The 15,893-nt window shown below is 41.9% G+C and overlaps 1 protein-coding gene across 1 annotated transcript in view; it reads left to right on the forward strand.

Moving 5' to 3' along the window:
- The window catches only part of HAAO (3-hydroxyanthranilate 3,4-dioxygenase), a 29,220-nt gene extending 13,566 nt beyond the window's left edge, over positions 1–15,654 (forward strand). Inside the window, exons 6-10 of the mRNA XM_088527412.1 lie at positions 352–395; positions 11,617–11,762; positions 12,886–12,954; positions 14,088–14,170; positions 15,574–15,654. Coding sequence (XP_088383538.1) covers positions 352–395; positions 11,617–11,762; positions 12,886–12,954; positions 14,088–14,170; positions 15,574–15,652 — 421 coding nt within the window. The 3' untranslated portion in view covers positions 15,653–15,654. The remainder of the gene's footprint in view (positions 1–351; positions 396–11,616; positions 11,763–12,885; positions 12,955–14,087; positions 14,171–15,573) is intronic.
- The last annotated feature ends 239 nt before the right edge of the window (positions 15,655–15,893 follow it).

Below are 15,893 nucleotides of genomic sequence, written 5' to 3' on the forward strand. Positions count from 1 at the left end.
TATTATTCATGGATAATCACGGTTGTGGCAAATTCCCTAGATATTGTGAAAAGCAGCTGCCTTGCAGGAAATGTCATCAATTATCTGGCTGACTTATTGCTTTAAGTGATTGCCAAAGATGAAGTATGGTCCAAATAAACTTATACGAGCAAACAGTAAGAACAGTATAACACCAGAACAGAAAATTGGACAGGGACTTGAATTTTGTAGTGACTTTTAACCAAACATTCTCTGCAGGTGAGATCTGGCCTGCACACATTTTCAGCACAAATCTTAATGGTGAGCATTGCTGCCTAATCTCTAATTTACAGAACCAGACTTTTAAACCATGCTTAATCTTTATTATTTCAGGTTTTTCAATTCAAGACAATATCAAACTGGAAAACCGAATCCAGGTAATGTAAATTCATTTCACAATTAGAGCAATTATTATCTATCTGATTGGACAGCAATGATTCTGTTCACATAAAATGACTTGAAGTTCCTTTTTTCCCCCTCTCTGATTATGTAAGTGAAAATTACTTTGGAAAGTAATTTCTTTCATTTCTCCATCCAAAACCAAAATCTATATACGTAATTACCAAAAGCATCTGGGCTGTTCGTATGAAGACATCACAACAAGCTATCAGGTAACTGCACAGTATGAAATCTCAGAATCTCTGTGCTTCTCCTATGCCATTCAAGTCTTGTACACATAAATTTCAATTTCTGACTGTGCATAATGAGGTTTTAGTTGAGCAGACTCTACACATTAGGTATTTATTTGTACTTATTTGCTGTAACTGTACACAGTGAGCTGCTCTTCAAAAGAAAGGATACTTGTGTAAGGATCCATGCCTATGGTTCACGTGATCCATTTAATAGTTAATTTCTATGCTCTCTTTCACTATTTTTATTTTGTCCTATTTGTGGATAGTGATTGCAAATTCCACACTGGAGTAGATACTCAGGTTATAACTCTACACTTGAGTTAGTTGGTCAGAGATAGAGGATGTGGGCAGAAGTCCTCTATTAAGTCTTTCTATTAAAGAAAGGTAATTTATTGGGATCTTTGCATAGGGCAGTGCTCGTGTGGGGAATGAAATCTCACAAACAGGATGTTCACTGTCTGGATGGCAGTGGCAGTATCTGCTGCAAGGGTCATTGCAATAGAGCCTCTCAAGAGACTGGGTGAGACTCTCCCAATCATCTGCTGTGCTCCTGAAACCCTGTTGGCCTGTAGTCCTGTGTGAACGTTGAGCGTATGCATGATCCAGCAACCTTAACTACATGCAAAATATCTCCCAATGGTGTAACTACACGCAAAAGACTGCAGCCGCAGGAATGGTCTGCACTGAGTATTTGTAAGGGTCTTATTTGGGTAAAATTAGGTCAGTTTCACTGCAGGAACCACCTGGACAGTCTCAGAGGGCCAGATTCTGAATCAACGCATGGGCATGTACAAACTGGCATAAGCGGAGCAGGAGGTACCTGCTGGATCTCCCAGGTTCCCACCTGGAGAATTCCCGCACCGATTACTCAAACACTTTGTTGGGAAGGCCACAAGTGCAGCCCCCGCCAGGTCTGCTGCTTCAGAGCAGTCCGTTCTCAGTGCCTGACAGGGCAGTTCACACGGGACAACCACCAGAAAATGAAAGGCTTAAGTACATTGGGTGCACAGCCCTGATACCCAGCTACTCTACAACTTTAACCATAGCACAAACTTTGAATTTCAGTTTCAATCACACTCTTAATTTAAATTTCATAGCTCTGTTCCACAAGCCAAACATGTATTTTTATTCCCTAAGGAGTTTTTGAGATCAGTTATCCTCAATCTCCATATTAATTTCAGAATTTCTACGTAGGACCATTTTGATGACAAAAGTCCTAATGAAACATTATTTCAACATTTACCCCACTGACAGTCACCCTGAAAACTTCACTGCCTGCACAGTTATCCAGTCTCGATCACTATTGGAACAAAGCTGCTATCCAAATCAGAGAAAGCTTTTCTGTGTGAATAGCAGCACCCTTCATCAAACTAGACTAAAAAATCCTCGCCAAAGTGAAGGAAGAGTTTACAGAAGAGTCCTGTGCAGTTAGCATAGCAACTTTACAAAATTTTCAGCCAGAAATAAACCCTTCCCAAAAGATTTTGTAGCTAAACCAGCTTTGGGCATTTTGTGTTTGCCTGACTAGCAAATACACTTATCAGAAGAAAAGCTCTGTTTCTCAGGAAGAAAAATCTCTTCCTTGCCACGATCTTACCCTTTTATCTTATTCTTTTTATGTGCACCATCGCAAATGTTTATTCTTGTTTGAGCTTTTGAGGTCTTCTGTAAGATTAAAGCTGCCTTCTCACCCACCTGGGATAAGCTCAATTCGGGGTGAAGCACCAGATTAGCGCTCCCACATCTGGGTGACCTGAGCGAGATGCTTCGCTATCCCAAGAGCCAAGGAGGAATAAATATTTTCATCCGCCTTTTACCCCAGTTTTGAGGGGCACTGCAGTCTTGTTGGGATGTCAGGCGACTGCTTTAGGGCAACTGCTGCCTCTCCAATGTCTAGCACAGGCAGCCTAATTTCAGATAAGGCCTCTAGATGCTGCTGTAATAATAAAAAAAAAACCTCTCATACGTACTATCCTTGTTCAAGTATCCTTGATTTCCAATAAATGTCCCTCAGCAATCTAAGCTGAGAGCTTATACGTTAGTAACAAGTGAATAACATCAGTGTAGAGAAAAGAGGAAAACAACAGTTTATATTGTCAATATTTTAACAGAAGAACGGAGCTAAAAAACAGACCTGACAATCAGAAATTATCACACATCTTTACGCTCTTCACACAAAACTTGGAGAAATTCTTATTGATAAATCCAGTAGAGAAGCTTTTTTTCAGGCTTTTTAATAAAGCTGAAAGAAGAGGTTTTTCATTTTTTTTAAAACGAAAACAACATGGCACATAAATGTACTTATTCTGCTCAGAGTTCATTATATCTTTTCCCCCCTGAATGGCTTCCCCCTTGGATTAACCTCCAAGTTTACACCACAAAAATTTGAAATGCTTTTGGCTTAACTCTTGCCATAACTCTTAAACAAGTAAAAAGCAGTCAACAAAATATATATATACACATACAAAAATGTGTGTGTGTAGCAGGATTTCAGCTTGGGGAGTGGCTCCATTTTTCCAATTTTCATTTCTCACGGACAATAATAAGCTCAAAGTGACAATAGTATCCTGTACACGGGAGTAAGTTTTTAGTGGCAGAAGTTTTAGCTAGCAGCTCCTTTAACTGCCAGTGAAACTCATGTATTAAATCAAATGGAGATGGCAGAGATATGAGTAAGCTAGTAACATGTTCTTCCTGGAGTCATACCCCACTGGCAGAGAAATCACAGCTTAGATTTATTCGCTCTTTTTCTCCTTAAGAAGCAGAGTTTAAAAAGCAGCATGGGACTCGTAACATATAACAAGCCATCACCAGATACCAGTATTCGAATGCATCTTGAGTGAAACATCAAGACTCAAGCTGGCAGAGGGATGGATTTCAGACTGTTTCTATTCTGTAAATCCAGAATCCCATCAATTTTAATGCAAAACACTGCCAGGTTCATCTCTATACAAGCCTGAGCTATTCCCTCCTCCTTTTGGACAGAAATGGAACAAAGCTCAAGAAAAACATCTTTAAAGAAAACCTTGATGGGAGTTCACTCAGTTACAAATGTTATAAATGGAATCAATCAAGTAATCAATTCCTTCCTTCCTTCCTTCCTTCTTCCTTCCTCCCTCTTTCCTCCCTCCTTCCTCCCTCCCTTCCTCCTTGTTTCTCCTCACCTCTTTAGCCAAAGTCCAGACTTTTTCTGGGTTAATTTATGGTTCTTGGCTCAGCCAACACTAGGGTAGTGCCTCTGAAAGCAAGGTACTCAAAACACATGAAAAAGCAGCACTAGCTGTTAAAAGATACATTTTTGGAAGGTGACAAGTATAATCAGAAGTACAGTCAGAAACACATTTTGCATGGAAGTTTTATGCAAGGCATCGTCCTTAGAATTATTTTGTAATAAACTTCCCTTTCTTTCATCAGTAAGGCTGAAGTGAATATCTTTAAAACAAGGAAAACTTAGGGTAGGGGCTTTTTTGTTTATTTTCCACAATTTTTGTCACAACTATTAAAACAAGTCTTGCTACTTTCAGTTGAACTAGACTGGTAGCAAAGTTCTTTCAAGGTTTCTATTTCCCCTCGATTTTATAGATAAGAAGATGGGAGACATTCAGCTGCACTTCAGACAGACACAAACCCCAGTTTGTGATAAGCAGCAATGCCAGAACATTGTGTGTAAAAGGATCCAAAAGTTTAGAATTTTATTCCTGCCAGTGCGCACTGAAATAATCCAGCCTTCTTAAAATTTGAAGGGAGGGAGGAGGGGGAAGGAGTATGAGAAAAAGATTGCTCCTAAGTTAGACTTTTTTTTTCTTAAATGATCTTTGAGAGCATTTTGATACTTGTTTCCAGTTTGAGGAACAGGGGAATGAGGGAAGTCTCTTAGATTTCAATGAACAGCAAAAACTTCTTTTTTTTGAACAGGAAAAGCAGAACATCAGTTTTCATTTTAACCATCTTGATTAATCTACTTAATCATCCTTAAGTAATTATGTACAGATATGAATCATTTAACCCCCACACAAACTTTATCGCTAGTGAGCCGTAGAAATTTAGCAGAAACCCCAGTCCTGGAGCGAAGAGCTCAGACCAACCCATGGGCCACCCGCACCTAAATGCCAATGGCAGCAACAGCCAGCAAACAAATCAACAAAAACAACCACAAAAATCCCGAGACACAAAACGGAGCCTTGCAATATTCCCAGCCCAGCATCCTCGAAGAGAGGCAGAGCACAAACTAGCGGCCGAGGGCTCTTCACCATGGGAACGTGGCCACGACTGACCTTTAGTACATTATCTATATAATAAACCCGTCAGGGAACCTGGAAGAAATGCCATATTAAATTATTTTCCTTCTCTGGTAAGACTTCAGTAAAATAATAAAAAAAAAAGAAAAAAGAAGAGGAACATTTTTAACAGCTGTAAGGCTCAGAGCAGTTTCTCGGTAGGTATGTCTCCTCTAATAAGGCAGCTTCTTTTTTCCTTCTGCTCTTCTCAAATGTTCCCCAGACAGCAACATCTGAAACAGAGAGCTCACTAATGGAGTCAGCCTGACATTTTCACTAGTGTTTCCAGGGCTATTTAATAGTTAGAGCTCACACATACGCTGCTCAAAGCCCTGCTGGACCTCATAAATGCAGGGAGGTCTCACAGCACTCGTTATAACCAAGTGCCCTATTCCTCATTCGTGGGAGAGGGGAGGCTCTCAGACAATTAATGAATTTCTCACAGCCATAAAAATGAAAGATTCAGAGACAGGAGCTGGAGTTCCCAGTTTTAGGATTGTGCTCTGATCACTAGCCAGTTTTTCCCTTGATACAATTTAGCATTCTTAATTGCAATGACATAGCTATTACCATAAAGAGCCTTTGCAAAAAATGATGGCCTAAATCTTGCAATTTGGCTGTTTTAAAGTATTTCCTTTCTTCTGGGTGGTTATGTCTCATTTTGGAGAAGATTTTCTTTTTTCAATGACAAAAATGGTTTTCAGAACTTTCTACATCAAACTTCTCTATTTCAATTAGAAAAAAAAAAGTGTTTAGTTACCACCATAGATTTAACAACAGAAAGAAAAATGTGCAAAGAAATAATTACAGAGACAATTCATAAAGTAGCAGTTATGCCAGTTCTTAGGGCACGCTATAAAAACAAATACACAGGGAAAGCTATAACTGCAGCAAGAAGGTGCTGCATTTTCAGCATCCACACTCAACAACAGTTGAAGGAACGAACTGATCCCCAAAGCAATCACTGATTTTTCAGGGCCTTTGCACAGAATGGGGTTAACTTTTTTGTCGCTTTTGGTGACAAAAAATTATGCTGGTCTAAAATTATGTCCCTCAGTCCACAGGTAAGTGTCTTTTAACCTGTTTGATTTGTGGACATATTAAACTCCTACTGGTCTCATTGACATTTCTGCTAACGTTGAGAAAGAAGCTGGGCTTTTTATACAAATTAGCCAGGTACATGTGGGAAAAACATCCCAGGGTCTGTATTATTGCTAGAACTGGCAATTAAACCTGAAACTGTGCAGAACTGTCATAGCAGAACTATTCATTATGATATAGTATCCTTTACAAAGTGAAAGGGATGATTATAAAGTGGATAAAAAGAAATAGCTATACAGTTCTAAGAAGGTATGTGAGCTCCTTGCTCCCAGTCTGCATCATTTCATCCTGTTAAAGGACAAGCACAAAACAAGGCCTAAGTGCTCCCCTTTGGATGAGGATGTCTTCTTTCCCAGAGGGAGGCAGCCTGTGCTGAGACGTGCTCAAGTCCTGCCGTAGAGACGAGGCCAGAGCACGAGGGACGGTCTGGGGCAGTGCTGGGACTTAGCCTGGAGGGGCTTTCCTAAGGAAGAGGGGCATATCATGCAATTTAAAGATTAACAAATAAATAAATAAACAAATCCATCTCTACAGTGCTGCCTGCGAAGGATGCCATGCCACTGAAAAACAGTATTTTTCATAAAGCCAACTTGTAATCCATTTCATAGCTGGCAGTATTTCAAGGCAGTATATTTTATGTGCTTTACTGTTTTCCTGCACAACAAGTTTCAAAGAAACAAGGTTTGCAAGACAGCTAACAACATTCCTTAACGAAAGACACTCTCCTTTCCAACTCTTCTTCTGCATCTGTTTTTATACCATCGTGCCTACAACAATATATTGCAGCGCATGGACAGGCCTTCTGCAGTCATCTTCTGGCTTCAGATTTAAATATTTTATTTATTTAAACTTTATTAACTTCAGCCAAGTTTGAGGCACCCCTCCCCCTCCCTTTTTTTTTTTTTAAATCTAAATTCCTTCATGGTTTGGGATGGGAACACATAAAACTCGCAGCTTTCAATCCACACGTTTCAAAACTGTGGATTTTGCTGCATCTGCACCCCAAAAGCCCAGTACCAGGGCCATTAGTAATTTCTGTAAACGTTGCCGTCCTTCCACAACATATGAAACAAACATTTCCACAGTCAACTCTCCGCCACTTGACAATTTGCAATCTAGAATTTTAAATGCAACTTTGTGCTTGTTTCCTGCCCAGAAGCCGAGCTCCCCCGTTGGGGGAGCGATGCCGAGGGCGGGCAGCGCGTCCCGCGCAGCCGGTGCCAGCGCACGGGGCAGGCTGTGCATTGCTGCACGCGCTGCGACGGCTCGCACGTGCTGAGGAGGAGACGCATGGAAAGAAGCAGCACGTGCAACGCTTTTTGTAAGGCTGGAAGGTAGACGGGAGCAACAAGAGCTTCCAAAGGCAACGCACAGAACCCACTGAGAGCAGGAAGGGAAGGGTCCCTCATTTCTGCTAACTCTCTTTTATGACCAGCTTTTAGTCTAAGCAGAGGTGTTGAGCACAGCCTGTTTAATAAACCCCTGCACAGAGCAATGGCCAGGCTTGGGCTGCATGAAGGCAACGTGCAAGCGCGTAGGTTCCCCCAGCTGCAGGGGTGGAAAATGGTGCCTGCTCAGGGCCGGCGCGACAAGGGGCCATGGGCAGCAAGAGCAGCACCTCGAGGGAAGAGCAGAAGGATCTCGGCAGCAGGCACGAGGGTCGAAGGAGCGCAAAGGAAGGGAAAGCTGAGGGTCGGAATCAGCTTGGAGCAAGAAGGGACTTGGGAGGCAATGGGGAAGACTGGAAGGAGAAAGGAAAAATGGAGAGAAGTGAGTTGCTCTGGATACAAAAATAGGTATTGGATGAGTTGGAAGAGAGCAAGGCTCAAGAAATGCATTGGGAAAAGGATGGGAAGCCCTGAACTCTTAGACAGGAAAGGTCCTCTGCCCCCGACTCAAGGGCTCAGGAAGGGCAAACTTCCCCATGGCTTGAGAGTGAGCAGATACACCCCCATACACCAGGCAGGTTTAACCGCCCCGTGTAACGATACCAGAAACGCGGCGAGGCCTCCGCGGGCTCGGCCGAGCGCCCGCGCGCCGCTCCGCACCGCTTCGCATCCCGAACCCGCTCTCCGTCCCCAGCGCTTAGCTGGGATGCATGGCCTCCACAAAGGGTAATTTCCTCTTTAAAAAATATTTTTAAAAGATGATATATTTTTCAACTTACCGTTGTATCATCACATTCTTATTTAAAGATAAAGAGCTATAAAAGCTATAGAGAACACACTGCTCTGGTATGAATATTTAATAGTAATGACCTGCAAAAATGGACCTAGCTCTTTAAATGGATCTCCCGAACAGAACAACATGTAAGATAATACTAGATTTGATATTCCACATAATGATAAATCACTTGGACATAAACTAGTTAGCTAAAAGCTTGGGATACTTAGAATTGCTATGCTCTTACATTTTCCTTGCATATATTACCATTATTATTACAGCTAAAAATTAGCTATAATTAATAACTAAATATAAGCCATTAGGCTGATAAGAAATACTCAGTTCTTTTGGAAGCACCAGGCCTGTGACCCCGGGATGTGTCAGAGTGCAAAGTGTTGGTTCTCCTTCATTCCCACTCATTAGCTGAGGATCACAAACACCCGGAACAACTTCTGGCACCACACAAGCGATACGGATCGGTGTTAACACAGGACCCAGCCATGTGAGCCATTAACAACATCAGGCCTTAACAATATCAGGCTGCACTTCATCACCATGCTCCCATACTTGTTTTGCAATAATAGAACCACAATACCTGACCATGCCTAAGGTTAATTTTTTCCCTGGACCTAGTTTTCAGAGGTCATCAGCCTATCATTGGTCAAGTAAGCACTACTAATATTAGAATCACCAATAAGCTAAAACTCCATCATAGCCCACTGAGACTAGACACAAGTATAAAATGACTACGCTGTTGCTCAAAAAGAATTTATAATCTGGATAAAGCAATTGTCCATCTTTACTTGAAAGTAAATGAAACAGTTGCAAAGTGCTGGTACATCACAGGCAAAGATGACTGCAGGCCCTACAGTAGCTGTAGGATGTAATATACTTTGCATTGGCCCTAAATGTTTGTAGTTTGCTATGCAAGACAGTCCTATGCAAGGGGATAACCGTGATCTGGATGGTTGGAGTCAGAGAACACTAGAGTGGAGAAAACTAGTTTACAAAGGAAAAAACATATAAGGAATAAATTACAGAAGTTAAGATACAGGCCAAGAAGCTTACAGCTCTTTTCCACTGTTAGTTGTGCGTGTTGCTTTTTGCTCAGAGCACAAACAAGTGTTGTAACTTTTTCGGCTCTCCACTCCGTGCAACTCATGAGGAGCACTCATAGCTCTGCCTGCCTGAAACAGCACAATTCCCACCCTGGAAACCCATGTTCTGCAGCATGGGGGCACAGAGCTTCTTTCCTAGCCCGGTGAGGAATTCTGAGCTTGTGGGAAAATGCCCACACCCTTGAGAATCCATAGGCAGGATATCCACTGCATGCAAGTGTGTCTCTTACCCTGCCGAGTGCTGTGTACCTTCATCACCTCAGCTGGGACAACACGTATTGTAGGTGAAAGCTGGATTAATGGGTAATTTTCTAGTACTCCGAAAGGCTTTTCTAAATTCAAGAATGACCCATTTTATTCTGATAACACAGTAAGATCTGACATGTTCATATTGCTTCAGAAGGTAGGGATTTTTACAATTAATGAAACAAACAAAAAAATTAATTGGAACACTAAATGCACTGAATACCTTCTGATACAATGTCTTCATTTTTTTTTTTTTCTGCAGTGGGTGAATATGCATCGTAATAGTATTTTAGATCTTTATTTAACATGTTCTTATCCCCCCACCAAAAAAAAAAGTTTGAAGTTATATTTGAGTATAACCACAATTTAAGGGAAAAGGTGGACAAATATTTCTAATTACCTCCAAAACAGGTTTGATGGCTCTGTGAAAGCTGACATAAAAGAAATTCAGACATACTGCAATGTGAAAATAAATCATTCTAATTTACAACCTTAACAGTGTTTTTTAGTGTTAATTAGTAATAATAATTTTTAAAAAAACAGCATCAGATTAGGTTTTGTTAATGTTTCCAAGCCAATATTACAATAAATCTAATGCAAAGATTTTCTCTTTCTTTCTGATGCTCCTTAATTTTTAAGGCCTTTACTGTTTAATAAAAATGTGTTGAATATTTGAGTTAAATAATATCAGAATAGGATGCCTTTTCAAAAAAAGCTCAATAGGAAAATGTTTGCAAACAAAGAGATTCCTTTTGCTGAAGATACAATATGTACCATCCATGAAAGAGGCAATGCTGAAATAAACAGTTTACCGTAACCTGTTCATTTCTTCCATCTAATTTAGTATAATAAAAAGCTCTAAATGACAAAACAACTAAAGTGGTTAGCAATTCATTCAGACCACCTGGAAAAAAAGGCAGATAATTGGTGCACTGGTCTATTAAATAGCACAAACTGATGCTGGTGCAACCAGGGCCTTGCATGCACCCACCTTCCTCACGCACTATTCAAAGACCACCACATACAAAAAGATATTCCAAGAAAAGCCATGAAATGCTAAATTCAGAACACTGTAGAACACAGAAATATAGCTTTAGGGGGAATGAAAAAAAAAAAAGAAAAAAAAAAGGGTGGGGGGAATCACATAGTGAATGCACTGGTACTTTAGTGAAGTTTGCTCTATTACCGAGACTAAGACTTGGTTGCAAGTTTATTATCTCAATGCCTTTGGGAGACAGGCATCTAGGGAATTTTGCTGCATCTACTTGGCATCATTACTTCAAATAGCTCCAGGGACATTCCCTATGGCTTCTCAGAACAAACCACCTGGGACCCCCAGGGTGATTGTGTTGTCTCTGCACTTTACTGAGGGCTGTTCAATGACAGAAGTTTATTTCATATAGCAGCAACATACAGCACAAATCTTGAATTTCATTACCTACACTGAAACTGCCTTCATCCCTCCAGCTTTTTTTCAACTAAATCAGTTACAAAGGAGAATCATTGGAAATTAAATCCAGCTACTACTTCAGGAACACCAGAAAAAAATGACCTCCTATTAAATCTAAGGCTGTGATAACTTATTTATTTCACTGTGGTCAATGAAGCCTTTAGAAACTTTAAAAATATCCAGGGGAGAAGAAAAACATCAGCCCGTATGGAATGTGTGGCAGATCTGGAGTAATCTGGTTTTGTGGAGCTAATTTCAGTCACACGGGGATAAGCCAGGGGGACGCGCGAAGCCGCAGAGAAGACGGGAGCGATTCTACCCGTGCCCAAGCTGGGGGCGAGGAGGATGAAGGAGCTGCCAGCAGACACTCCTGCCTATGGCACACGTTTACGCATTTGTAGGAAACCCAGGTGCACAGCAGCTCTGAGCACTGCTTCGGGGACGCGGCCTTGTGAGGACAAGCACAGCCTCGAGGCCTACAGCTGCGCAGCACGCGGTGCCACGGCCACCGCCTCGTAACCAGGCCGTAACTGAACCCTTCAGAGTGGAGTCGGGTTAGCAAAGGCCAAGGGAGAGCAAGTTTCTCTGTTATGTCTCTGCTTTGTTTATAGATGAACTGCTGAAAGAAACACCTTTCCCACTAAATCTCACTTCTGTCATGGAGCCCTTTTCCTTTCAAAGCTGGTTAAATGGTCATCGTGGAGAAATAACGGAGAAGCAATCCTTACGTGTGTTTGAAGACACCTTTGAAACAGAGGTAGGCGCATTCAATTTCTCTGAGAGCGAGTGTTTTAACGGTACAGATTGTGTAGGGTGATTGAATCCAGGCCTAAAACTGCTCGGTCATCTGCAGATAAAACTATTGTCCCTATGCATCCTATAGAAAACTATACCTCCCTGCAAATTCAGCCATTGCCTAACCTGACTACTTCAGGACTACTGGTCTCCAGACACTGATGAGACCACCTGAGGGCAAGGAGGCTCCTGTCTTAGATACTTCAGTTTGAGGAACCAGTCTGAACCTTATTTCCATTTATTTTCTTTAGGATTTAAATAAGGCATCTTTGCTTCCCCTTTCCATACTCCCTGAATTAGCAATACTTGCAATATTTACATCATGTTGGTATGTTTGACTTCCTTCATGTCTGAGTAGCATTTCTGGTGCCAAATCCAATTTGGACATGTAAACATACGTCTGTTTCTGTTAACCTACATAAAAGAGGAACACAGGGAATGATGTTAGAGCGCTGCGCTTCTCATGCCAGCCAAGCACCATCTAGTTCGAGTGTAAGGAAAGTTGTCACCTTTTGATGTCTGTTCTGTATGTTTACAGAACATACCCTTTCCTTGGGTTGCTTCAAGTCGCACTCTGAGCAATCCGATACATTTAACTGCAAAATAACAGAGGGTCGGGGCTTGACATCAGGAGGATCAATGCGGAAAGGGCAGATAATAATGGGAAAAGTGACTCTGATCTGCAGCTTTTCTAATGTTAATGGAAACATCTTTCTGACCCGAGCAGGCTCTGGACAGGGCCTGGGGTTCATGAGGAGGAAGGGCCTGTTGCCGGAACAGAGGCGGGCAGGGATGCAGATGCGAGGCTGAGAGTGGGAAGAGGCAGAAGGAGCAGATAAGGGGGGATGCAGAGCAGCAGCAGGAGGGGCAGGTGCCATCAGCTCCCTTTTTACCAGCAGGAATCAATAAGAGAATAGCAAACATAATGTGAATGTTAATGTCTGTAAAAATATCGTCATATTCTATGAACATTTCCCTCTAAGAATAGAATGTTTTAGATGCTGTAGGAAGAGGAACATGTATACTTCAGCTACTGGGATGAATTCGCTGCATATTTTCTTTTTTTTTTTTCCTCTTCCTTACAGGTTATAGCTTATGGACCAGGAATAACCGAAAACAGCAAAAAGAATTCGGATATCTGGATATGGCAGCTGGTACGTGACAATTCACACCCGTTAACCATGACAGTCAGAGTAGACAGAATAGTAGTAAAGCTTCCTACCACAGACAACAAAACCTAAAACAATTAACTTCCTTCTCACAGACACCACCTTCATCAGCAAACTATTGCTGAAAATAGCCATAAGCCATTGCTGCTGTGAAAATAGCCCTTCCTCAGCCACCTTGTATGTTCAAAACAGCTGCTTCCATCCTGCAGCAGGTCTTGGTGAGAGTTTTGGTTCCTACTAGCGTATATCTTTCAAACACAAAATGCCTGTGAGTGATAAATACCGTTATCTATTGCCTCCTCCTTGAAGCATTTGCCCTTGTACCGCAGTTCTGCTGGCAATGGGTATGCTGTACACTAAGCTAACAAAAATCTAACTGAGGGCTTGTTTATATCAAAGCACAGCAGTAGGTGATCCAGGTGTCCTTCGTTCAACTACCTCGTAGGAAGCAAATTTGCAGCCTGAAGGAAAACAGACAGAGGAAAGTTAGTTTCCAGTTACACAAGTCAGGCTAGCTTAAGCCTGATATTTCTACCAGTTCCTGTTCTTTTCAGATTCACAGGGCCTATTAAGTGCTAATTAGGGACATAATAATCTTGAAGGACACTTGTTTAAGCTACAGTTTCCAGCAGCCTCCACAAGCAAGACCTTGTTCTTGCGGGCAAGACCCTGGCTCCGCTGCTTGACAGTCCATTGCCGTGCACGGGGACTCCTATTAGAAATTTCTGCCAGCTCCCTGCTGACTCGCGAACTGAGTTTGAAGATTTAGAAAGGTTAGAAATCAGAAAAAGCAGACAGGGAACTTGAAATACTCCAGCAGGTGAGTCCCCGGAGGTGACCCCCAGAGAGGCACACCAATTTGCAGGCAGCCGGGTTAGATGCTTGCAGCGTCTCGGGTTGCTGCTTCCTCATGGGCAACAACGAGCCGTGAAGCATGTTCCTACTGATGCTAATACTGCCAGACAGGGAATACCTGCTGGAGCTTCTGCTAGAGCCCGTAAAACAGAACAGGTCTGAAGCACTCTTCCAGTGGGAAAGAACTCCACATTTAATAGCAGTACTGTCGCCGGTGACAGCACATGGAAAATTAAAAGCCGGCGCTCTGTTCTTCTCTCCAGGAGGGCACATCGGCTGTTACCAAGGATGGCAAAACCCTGGCTCTGGCTGCTGGGGACAGCCTGCTTGTCCGTGCCCAGGCTACGTGAGTAGAGATGGGCAGTGGCTCCAGGCCTGACCACATGGATCTGCGTGCTCGCTCCATATCGGAACGGGCATCCACTGGTGCAGAAACACACAGGCTCTGGTAGTGCAGGATTTGCAGTGGGCTGCATGATTCCTCAAGGCAGGAGAGTGCTGAGGAGGAAATAAAGGCAGGGATTCGTGCCAACTCGCCCTTTACAATAAGGCTGGAAAAACTAACAAACAAATGCAAAATTTAAAGCTACCATTAAAAAGTAGAATACAAAATACCTTACATAAAGGTAGATGGAGATAATAATCCAATCAGCAATCAGGGTAGATCCTCTAAGTTTGATACTGTGGGTTCATCAGCAAATACAGTAGGTATTTGAGTACTAGACCAAGCCCACAGTTCTCTCCCTGGAGTGGGATGCAGAGGGCTGTTTCATAATCGCAACACACAGGATACATGTGAAAGAAAAACTGGTAAAAATAGCTTCCAAACAGAATGTAATGGGAAAGTATTTGCCAATTCTTGTAAAAAGCAACACGGGCAGAAAAAATACCCACCACAAAAGGAGAGGAAAGATGATATATGCCCACTGGTAATGCAAAGCAGCAGATTGTAATCAGGTGAGAGAATTACCATCTTTCCTGCAGGAAATCACCAGTCTAATAAACAGTAGTTTTGATATTTGCACCTTCTTACAGCACTAAAAAGAAAAAAAAATGCTGGAAGAGATGAAACCATCCAACTGTGCCCAGAACTGTTCTCCATAGCTGTGCCTCCAACGTGCAGCCACCTCCTCCCTCTACTGTTATCTCCCACCACTTCTGCAAAATTGCTTGTCTTTAATTCTCAGTTCTGCCATTCAACCAGTGAAACTCTGTTTTCGAAATCATGATATGATGCATGTGCATTAGGAGACTGTAATCCTTTGATTACAAGATCCATAGAGCATGTACACTCTTGCTGTATGTGTTACTGCAGTAGGTTGGTACTGATCTCTGGACACCACCACAATTGGCAAAAAGACAACCAACACAAGATCATAACCACAAGGCAAAAATACTCCTCAATTCTTAAACACTCACATCACTAAAGCAAAATCTGTACTCACTGAGATGATTTTGAGCTCCTCCTGTGGCCAAGATAAGGATATAAACCTTTGCCTTGAGTTCACTCATAAGCAAAGGTATGTTCTTCCCCACTGTTTCACATTTGAATTATATTAGCATTGGTGGGGAATGCTTTTATTCCCTTTCCACACTGGTATATTTTGTCAAACTCCAGGAAATTAGTCAGAAAAAAACTCCATTCTACCACATTTCCAGCAGCGCAAATATTTTTATGATGGTTTTGTGAGGTTTTTGTTGCTGCTGTTTTTAAATACACATTGAATCATCTGTCTTTTTGTTCTCTAGGTACTCCTGGAAGAGAGCAGAAGGATGTGTGGCTCTTTCCATTGCTCAGGACCCGAGACGCAAGCAACCTTATACCTAGGTGTTGTGCCAGCTGCGCTGGGTGATACTGTGGAATTGTGATGATATAGGTGGAATTGTGCCCAGTTCAGTTAAAAGGTTAAAAAAGTAATTTAAGCTTCAACAAAATATACCGGTTATTTTGATGAAACAAAATAGCATTTGTCACCCGAAAACAAATGAACAATGGATCCAAGTGGCAGGAGTTATACACATGCTCACAGACAAATATACATGACCCTATATAGAATAAATTAAAAGAT

The sequence above is a fragment of the Tinamus guttatus genome, unplaced genomic scaffold (assembly GCF_059628265.1).
Source record: "Tinamus guttatus ecotype Peru unplaced genomic scaffold, ASM5962826v1 Tinamus_guttatus_pri_ptg000286l, whole genome shotgun sequence".
Taxonomy (NCBI): Eukaryota; Metazoa; Chordata; class Aves; order Tinamiformes; family Tinamidae; genus Tinamus; species Tinamus guttatus.